The sequence below is a fragment of the Amblyomma maculatum genome, chromosome 8 (genome assembly GCF_055883805.1).
Source record: "Amblyomma maculatum isolate TAMU_Amacu chromosome 8, ASM5588380v1, whole genome shotgun sequence".
Taxonomy (NCBI): Eukaryota; Metazoa; Arthropoda; class Arachnida; order Ixodida; family Ixodidae; genus Amblyomma; species Amblyomma maculatum.
In genome coordinates this window covers 70,998,563-71,008,351 of record NC_139351.1, presented here as the reverse complement: position 1 = coordinate 71,008,351, position 9,789 = coordinate 70,998,563, and the positions used below count along the sequence as shown (strand labels likewise).

The 9,789-nt window shown below is 45.6% G+C and overlaps 2 protein-coding genes across 2 annotated transcripts; one reads left to right on the top strand and one right to left on the bottom strand.

Annotated features, from left to right (window-relative positions):
- The first annotated feature begins 304 nt into the window (after positions 1-304).
- LOC146181440 (ATPase ASNA1 homolog) lies at positions 305-5,794 on the top strand. Its single transcript, XM_084576475.1, has 2 exons — positions 305-1,031; positions 5,253-5,794. Exons 1-2 carry the CDS (start codon positions 507-509, stop codon positions 5,760-5,762), a joined length of 1,035 nt encoding a protein of 344 aa, XP_084432601.1. The 5' UTR covers positions 305-506; the 3' UTR covers positions 5,763-5,794.
- A 1,805-nt stretch (positions 5,795-7,599) lies between these two features.
- On the bottom strand, positions 7,600-9,742 carry LOC146181439 (DNA-directed RNA polymerase II subunit RPB11-a-like). The gene has a single exon (XM_084576476.1). The coding sequence runs from the start codon at positions 9,502-9,504 to the stop codon at positions 9,151-9,153; it is 354 nt and encodes a 117-aa protein (XP_084432602.1). The 5' UTR covers positions 9,505-9,742; the 3' UTR covers positions 7,600-9,150.
- Between the last annotated feature and the right edge of the window lie 47 nt (positions 9,743-9,789).

Genomic DNA, 9,789 nt, shown 5'->3' with positions numbered 1-9,789 from the left:
CATGCCTATAGAGCATGCCCGCGCGAAATACGTATGCACTTTAGGTCATGACAAGGCTAATTCGTGACAGGCCTTCCCTTTTGGTACAAGCGGGCTCCAGCCAGCCGACGCTAATACTGCGCTGAGTTGTTGTGTTCTGCGTTCAAAACCACTGTGACCATTGTCATTGGGACCAAATCATGCCACGATACTGGCAGGGGCTGCAGACCGTACATCGTGCAGACGACGCCACCGGCACATCACGGAAATGACGTCCTACCCCTAGCTTTATAGCGGAAACGGCGGAAACTGTTGTCGCGGCGATGCGCCGCCGTGAATCGAGTGGAGTACGTCAAGGAGGCCTTCGGTGGTGCGTAGCCGTGTAGCGTCTGTGCGTTGCATCGTCGTCGTGTCCCTATCGTTCGTACCAGCCCTGAGGTGCCGTCGATCACCGCGGCTGGAACTGCTGGCGAGGCAAGCCTAAGCTTCCCATTCACTGTGCAGCGACCGCACCGCAGTGGGCCGCGATGGCGACCGAGATGACGGGCGACGAAGACAAGACTGCGGCCGTCGGGTCGCTTGAGCCTTCGCTCATGAACATCATCGAGCAGCGGTCGCTGAAGTGGGTCTTCGTCGGCGGCAAGGGCGGCGTAGGCAAGACAACCTGCAGCTGCAGCCTGGCCGTGCAGCTGGCCGCGACGCGCGACAGCGTGCTCATCATCTCCACCGACCCGGCGCACAACATCTCTGATGCGTTCGACCAAAAGTTCTCCAAGGTGCCCACTCTGGTGAACGGTTTCAGAAACCTGTACGCCATGGAGATAGACCCAAACCTGGGCTTCTCCGAGCTTCCCGACGAGTACTTCGAGGAGGGCGACCCGTTCCGCGCCAGCAAGAGCATGATGCAGGAGATTCTGGGCGCCTTTCCTGGAATTGACGAGGCCATGAGCTACGCTGAGGTCATGAAACTGGTGCGCAGCATGAACTTCTCGGTAGTGATCTTCGACACGGCGCCCACGGGACACACCCTCAGACTCCTCTCCTTCCCGCAGGTGAGCGCGTTTCGCAGCTGCAACGGGTTGGCCAGCTGCGTGTAAGGCAATTAAATGTAAATTTAGCTAACCCAGAGCAGCAGTTCGCACTTTCCATCAGCCGCATCCACTCTACTACAGCTGCAAGAAAGCTGGAATTGCTGGCTCATGTAAAAAGCTCAGGTCCCCCATGTCGTTGCTTAGCTCATGCCCATCATCATTTACCAGTCCCAGTACTCCTTTGTGAAAATGGGCGAGGTTTTTTCAGTGCCAAACCTTTTATACTCCTACAAGGAATGCAAACGCATTTGCCTCACTCATTGCAAACTCGATTGATGCTGTAATGGTTGGATGCCAAATGCCAGCCATCGTCATGGTTGTAAGGGGCGGGTCACCCATATCCCCTTCATTTCTGTGTGTTGTGCCAACTTCGGGCAGTGAGCAATTCTGAAATAGTTTCATGCATTAGGACTGACTAATGTATCCTTGCTGTCTCTGACAGATAACTGTTGCAGACTGAGTCGTAGCACGTGTCAGGTGTGAAACAAACATTTTCTCAATAGTTTTTCCAACTCCATTGCCTTGGTTCAATCCAGTCCTGTGCTAGCTGCATCCACTTGACCCCTGCGAATTTCTTAATCTCATCCACCCACCTAATTTTCTGCCGCCCCTTGCTACATTTACCTTCCCTTGGAATCCAGATTGTTACCCTTAGCAACCACCGGTTATCCTCTTTGCACTACATGTCCTGGCCTTGCTCATTTTTATTCTTGATTTTGACTAGAATGTCATTAAACCGCTCTGCATGCTTCCTATCTTTTAATGTTGCCCCTACCATTTTTCATTCCATAGCTTCTGTGTTGTCCTCAACTTAACTAAACCCGTTTCATTAGCCTCCACGTTTCAGCCCCATAAGTGAGTACCAGCAAGATGCAATTGTTATGTACAGTCGCGGACAGAATAAATTGGACCATGCTTCCACATTCAAACACTTCCGTTCCATCCTGTAATTGAAATAAATGTGTTTGCTGCCTTCACGTACAAGGACAAAAGTAAATATTACAAGCGTATGCAACAATAATGCATTATTTTTCGCTAATTATCATGCCAGAACACTTTGACTGCCAAAGCGCTGCCAGTCATAATCATGATCTGGATCTGCAGTCACTACCTGTCTGAAGTAGACATGTTTGCCTGCCACTTCCAGTTCTTCGCAATGTAAGGTTCGACCATCTATTCGTTGTAACGAGTTGTCACGTGAACATGGCGAGATGCACCTGGCAAGGCCGGACACAGCTGCCTCTCTTTTGTCACTCATTACATGCGGCCCTTTCTTCTTTTTCCGTGACACATGTAGTTTACTTCTTTTTTTTTTACCTGAACAGTATATTTATGTCCAATTGCTACACCAGGCACAGTACTTTCAGTGGACACTAAAGGTGCTTTTATATCAGCATGTGTCGTTTCAGGACACTAGGCTGCCTAAGGAGCACATGTAAAATGGAAAAGAAATCAAGACTGACTATGTGTGCTGTGCCTGTGGGAATCTGATCAACACTGGGAGGTGCAGATGAATTTTGCATGACAAAAAAACGCAAGGAAACTTAGTCCAGCATTGTCTGACATGGGGGCCTGTTTGGTATTCCGTTTTTGAAGTAGTTAGAGCACAAGACAAATAAAAAAATTAAGCTTAGGAGGAATACTGGTTCCAACCACATTGGAAGACTAGTGTCCTGAGATTGCAAAAGCATCATGGTTACAGTGAAAGATGCTTGCTCAAGATGGGAAAGTGTTGAAATCGAGAGGGGTGTAGCAAAGCCTGTTGTGTCGTGTGAGCTTCTATTGGCCACAGTTTTGAGACCTGAAAGCAATACAACCAATGCTGCATAGCTACAAGTGTATGTAATGTCACTCCTTTAAGTGTAGTGGATGGTAAAGAGCATGATAGCACCGTTTGTAAATACATATCGAAGCAGTCAGTTATCTTAATGGCGGGCCAGCTAGTTATATTCAGTTCGTATTGCCAGATTAGCTGTTTGCAATGTCACTTGCCTAAAAATGATATGCCACTGCCAGCATTTTACAGGGTGTAAACGGGAAACAAAATTGGAGATTTCATTTGAGACGTTGGTGGCACAGTCACCTTTGCACACAAAAAAATGACAGGCGATTGATGGGTTAATCCAGTAGAAATGTGTAGTATTAGAAAAGTGTGCTGTGGCTGTTAATGCTGTTAACCCTTTCAGGTTCAGCAAGTCCAGTTGGAATCTTCAACTTTTAAAGACTGCAGGCTTGGCATAGGGAACAAACTTCAGCTTATAATAGTTCCGACATGTATTAGTGTAATGTATCTACACCTATGCAGTCTTTATTCTTGTGTAATGCCCATGCAATGCTTATTAAGAAGGGAGTATACAAACTGCATTTGCTGCACTGCTGCCATCAATGGATATTGCTGTTCCTGTTTCAACTTATTTTTTTTTTCTCTGATTATAGGTAGGGGAACGAGCAGGCCCCTTTTTATCAGTACCGAATAAATTATTTCGAAAAAAAAAAAATAATAATTTATGAGGGTTAAGAGTCCACAAATGTCGGTGGTTCTAGATGAAATCATTGAGATCTGAAAGCCCTAAAGTAGAATCTGCCCCACGGCTTTGTTTGAGCTTTGTGATCTTTTGTGGTGACTAATTATCGCCTTTTCTCCACTCAGTATATATTAAGAAACATTTTTTCTCCAAAACAGATTAATACATTCAGTGCACACTGCATTTAGGCTGTAAATGCATAAGCCACAAGAGGTGGCCACATTGCTTGGTGAGGTTCCACACAAAAACAGTGGTGCTGACTTATCAGGTTATAGAATTCATGGCGTTGACCTCTAAAAAGCACGAAGAATGCGGAAACGAATAACTGATCTAGGCCATCACCTGAAAATGAAAATTTCAAGACGTTGAAGCACCGAGCAGTTCTGCAGTGGTAATGATGCTGCAAGTTGAAAAGCATCCCAAAGAAAAGGAAAAGTAATTCTTTGCTATGCTATTAATAGTTATAATGCTCACAAGCCTTGGATTCAAAGAGTACAAATCACACAAGAAACAGAACCTTTTCCGAGGAATGCTATGAAAAATTTAGCAGTGTGTCAATCTTTCAGAATTCCATTTTGCATATTTCCAAGACCCTTCAAGGCATCAAAGCCGAAAATATAAAGCTATGGTCGCCAGTAGTTCAACAACAAACCAGTGGTTGAGCAACTCCGTGCACTGACCAAAACAGTATGGTAAAAACGAGTGCCTGCTGTGTGCTATATCATACGCCTCGCATATTTGACCTTGGGATCCCAGCACACACTTCTAGATCAACAAAGGACTGCGTTGTTTCAATCACGTGCGGATTTTCTTTTCTTTTCTTTTTTTTTTTTTCACTGTACTCGCCCCATTATGCATTTCATATCAGTTCCCACTGGCTGCATTGGGACTTGAACAAAAACAGCAACAAAATGCTTGAGCTCAGATTTTTTTCACTTTTGTTAATCACTTGCTTCCTAAGTATTCACATCTCGAGGTATTCATTTTTTGTTCCAAGGTGTTATAATTTCATCCTGAAAGGGCTTGCAGTAGAGCCTTTGCAGTAGGGCTAGCATGCTTAGTGACTAGCGTCGTGTACGAGCAGTGATTCTGCCTTTTACATTGTGGTAGGAAAACATATGCTCATAAATGCAGGCACTTAGTCCCTTTATTATTATTTGTTATTATGGTGTACTTCCTTGGAGAGAGACATGCTCATTCTGATAGATACATATCTCGTCTTGACAGAAATTGGTAGTGTTACGAGGCCATTCTCATGAGATGTTGTGAGCTATGCCTGCAGAATAAATTATTTTTTTAGTCTGATGAAGAGAGATGCTTGGCTCTTTCAGGCCTTACTCACTTCCTCTTCTACCAGCTAATGATCAGCATGTCACTTGTCATTCATTACATGCACCTTTCTTATTATTATCATACTGCTCTTTTGTTTATTAATACATGTGTTGATATGTGCATTTACGTTCCATACGCTGATATTGGTCTTTATCATGCCATATGTGTTGTATCGTGGTCCACTTTGATCTGCGCAGGCATTTTTTACCATTTGAGATTTCTTTCTGTGTGCATGGTGTCTGAAGATGGTCCAGCTTGTTCAGTTAATTGGTGATGCACCAAGCAAACCTTGACACTGTGTACACACTAATTCCCCCTGACACAGGTGATGGAGAAAGGTATGGGCAAGTTGCTGCGGCTCAAGTCGCACCTCAGCCCCTTCATCTCCCAAGTGGCTGGCCTGCTGGGGCTGCAGGAATTGACGGCAGATGCCATGTCCTCCAAAGTGGAGGAAATGCTGCCCGTCATCCGCCAGGTGAATGCGCAGTTCCGCGACCCGGACCAGACGACGTTCGTGTGCATCTGCATCGCCGAGTTCCTTTCACTGTATGAGACAGAGCGGCTGGTCCAGGAGCTCACCAAGTGCGGCATTGATACGCACAACATCGTTGTCAACCAGCTGCTCTTCCCCGAGCGCAACCCATGCCGCATGTGTGCTGCCCGTTGCCGACTGCAGGCCAAGTACCTGGACCAGATTGAGGACCTGTACGAGGACTTCCACGTGACACGGCTTCCACTGCTTGACCAGGAGGTGCGTGGTGCCGACCAGGTGCGCGCCTTTTCTCGGCACCTTGTGAAGCCATACGTGCCGCCCTATACGCCACCTGACTCCTAGCCGGGTATTCAATAAATTTCTGCTGCTGTCTCTTTTTTGTGTTGTGGTGCTGGTGCCTGTTAACTTTTTGTGATGGACACGGTGTATAGACCAAAGCCTTCCTTGGTCTAAGAAGGGGGAGGGGTGCAATGTGAATCCTGTGCTGAAGAAGGCTAGTGGTGTGCGAAGTGGTACTTCAACAGCAGCGGGTCTGTTGCGACATACATTAAGCACAATTGTCTCTTGGGATGCATGTTTCCCCCTTCTATGAAGTCTGATATCAGTTTTGGAAGTAGTTATTACATTGCTGAGGAGGGCTATCGGGTGATGTGCTATGGTTTAGCAAGACTGGGTGGCTGCAGCTGACATGGGATAAGCGTTGCCATGGTGTTTTTTTTATAACACTGCAGCAGACAAGCCACATTAAGGAGCGTTTGAAGTGACGAGAACGACTTTCGAAATTTGAAATGTTATATAATGGCCCGTGCAAACATATTTTGATATTCGAAATGCAACCTCATTAGTGAAAGGGCACAATTCCGATCATTTCAAAAGTATCTTGTCGAAATGATTTTGAGATTACAAATCTAAAAACGTAGAAACATGCTAGACTTGGGCAGATGTGTCCGTTTGGCATCATGAAACATAACCAGGAAATAAAACGAACTGCACATTTTCAGCTAAGCACTTCACATGAAATGGCTACGCTATGGATGTTGGTTAATGAATTCCACAGCATTTTGTGGTGACGCTCACAATAGTAGCTGGCTTGTAAATACAAATAAATGAAAAAGGACTGAATATGCACCCAAATTTTTGCTCGTACACTGAGACTTGTTTGCAAGGCTGAACAAGGGGGTGTGCACTATGGGCAATGGACTCTTCTGTAGCTAATGACAGAGAACATGCATTCAGCACATGCTTTTGCTTCGTGTTGTGTACTGTACTGTCAGAAATGGAATTGAGCGTAGTATTCGCTATGATGGAAACATGTCCATAATGCTAGCGGCACTTGTCTTGAAACAGTAATTAGTATTCAGGTTCTTAAAATGATTCTAACAGTGCAGTATTAGAAGTTTTTTGCACTACAGGTGCTTTATAGTGAACATTACACACAAGGAATTATGCTACTAAAAGGCACTTTTTTTCATGTATTCAGCCTATAACAATGAAACTTAGGCTACTTATATATTTTTATCGCGATAGCAATACTGCGGCAGGTTTCGAGCCATCGCATGGTCCCGGTGGAGGCCACGCTTGACTTTGAACAGCCGAGGAGGAGCAGAAGAAAAAGAAGACTGGTAACTTACGCTCTGGCGTCATACTCTTAAAAGATGAGCTTAAGTGTCCCCAATAATGTAGCACCGTACACTGATAGGGCGTAATAGGGGAATGATGTAGCAGGCAAAAGAAGCTTCCGCCGTTGCTATCACAATTCAAATAGGGTTATCCAGAGGTAAAGCACAACTAACCTTTTTTCTATGCAGATTTCTAATCTTCTGCTAGCTTTATATGCATTGCACATTTTTCGCTCTACAAACTGTCTGACCATTGGTAGTACATTTTTCTCTATACAAACTGTAGAGTGCCAAAAACCAACGAAGTGCATGTAAAAAATGCTTACATGAAAAACTAACCTATTAAGTCCGCAGTGTCGTGACCCAAAGAGCATTGCTTGAAGTTTGTCGGTAAGGGTGATCAATAGGAAGGTTTAATACTGCTAACGCAGTAGTTGTGCCTTTTCTTTTTCTAGTATGTAGGGTATACTGCTGGGCTAGTTGGTGGTGGCTATCAAACATTATGGTGTCGCAGCGCTGGCAGACAAGGACAACGGACTAGGGACACACACAACTGTGCTCAATGCAATGCAATGTTTTATTTGTGTTTGTATGCACTTGGGAGCAGCCCAAAGGAGTACCTTTTTTTCTTGCTTGCAACCTTTCCTAGTAAACCTTTTGATTGCACTGGGTGAGCTTTTTAAGAGTGCTGTTCAAGATCTGCAATTCTGAAACATGCTACAATTCAATGCATGAAAAAATAAATGTGGCCACATGCTTCAAGTTCTTTTGTCAACAGCTAGAAGCAATTTAGACGAATGTGTAGTGACTTAATTTTCTTTTTTCATCTACAATGAAGGCACCATATCGATGGCATGTAAAACAAGCTGAAAGATTAAGTATAGAGCATAATTTTTGAATCTGTGGCTGGTGGCCAGCAATGATCTTCTGATGAGCCCTCAAACGATCTGCTTGCGCCACCGCTCAAAGAAGACATGTACACGTTATTTCAGAGCTGGTGGTCACTTTACTATAAGCAGTTCAAAATTTACCACTTTTGGTGATAGTGTGGACGACCTGTATAGGGCCTGGCATTAAAGAGAACCATAAGACCAGGATTCGCACATGGAGAGTAGATGCACTTAACATATATCCACTTCACAATACTAGTGATGTCAAAGAAACCACAAGGTCAGCAAAGCAGCAAAATCTATGCATTTTCATTTGTTTTTGACCACATAGTAGTAACCTTTTTAAGTCAACAGTTCACATTAGAGTGCGAAATAGAAGTGGGCTACAGATTCTGTCTAGCTAGCAAAGTGAATAAATTTTGGAATGGAATTATGCCCAAACAAAGGGCTTAGTTTGCATAGCTCAATGCTCTGGTTTAGGTCGGTTTATGGAGTTTTAACATCCCAAAGCAACTAAGGCTATGAGAGAAGCCGTAGTGGAGGGCTGCAGAGATTTCGACCACCTGGGGTTAACGTGCACTGACATCGCACAGCACACGGGCGCCTTGCTTTTCGCCTCCACCGAAAAGGGGCCGCCGCGGCTGGGATTCGATCCCGCGTCCTTGGGCACAGTGGTTACAATTTTGCAAGTTGCTACCGTTCTGCTAAGAAACTGTAAACGATAGAAATAAAAGAACAGTTGTGGATGGTGTGAAAGGATAGGGGGGCTTTAGTGTGTAAACAGTTGCAGTATCTCAGCACGACAGACGGCACAAATATTTTGCTCGGGTCAAATGATCTATGGCTCCCGAACATAACAGCAGTTTGTGCCCGTGACAGCAGCTATTCCAGCGGCCCTGACGTCGCTCATCTTCCTTTCTGAACGGGGTGACGGCTGAACGCACCAACATCGATACTGTCGCTACCCAAATGCAGCATAACCACGCGCACGTTAGTAATCACCGCACGCGAAGAAAACTTGACATAAACGATGTGCCGTCGCTGCCAGACTTAAGGTTTCCGAGATAGTAGTCACCTTTTATTACAGCATGTTGCCCCGAAATGCAATAAACAAAGTGTCAGGCGCTTTGTCCTCCCAAAAGGACAGGTCAAGAGTTCACAGCCGACAGCTCGAAACAAAACGGCGATTACCGACGCACAGAAGTTGCGGGCGGCTCGCTACTACTCGAGTCCGTCGTGTTTCTCGCGCACGGCCTCTTTGAAGCGTTCTTCGAGCAGCGAGAGCTCACTGATGAGGTCAGTGATAGCATTGGTGAAGGCCTCCTGCGGCGTGCAGTCGGGTGTTGTCTGGACTCGTAGGATGAACTTGTGCTCGAGCGGATGCGGTACCTTGTAGCCGGCAAACAGCACGCACGGATCCTTCAGCAGCTGTGCTCGGATCATGTTGGCCAGCGTGTGGTCCTCTTTGTTCACCGTGAAGATTGCTGCGTTCGGCACCTTCGTGTCCTTTTCGATGGTGATCTTCTTCTCACCATCGAACAGCAGAAATGCCTCGAATGCTGGCGGTGCGTTCATCGCGACGGCGTTCGACGCTGCTCGCCTGTAGTGACGACGATGTTGCTGCTACCCACGTTCTAGTACTACAATGTAACCCGCGTAGGCGAGTGTCAACAAGAGGGAAATGTTGGGAACCACCACAACAAAACTTCCTTGCCTTGCGCTGCTCACTGTTAAATCAAACCGTCAAAACTAGATTTTAGCGAACGCTGCAGAATTTCACTAAATGTTACCAGTGCCTTTAGACGAGACCACGAGACTACATGTCACCACCCATCTTAACCGCTCTAAAGGGGTAATTAA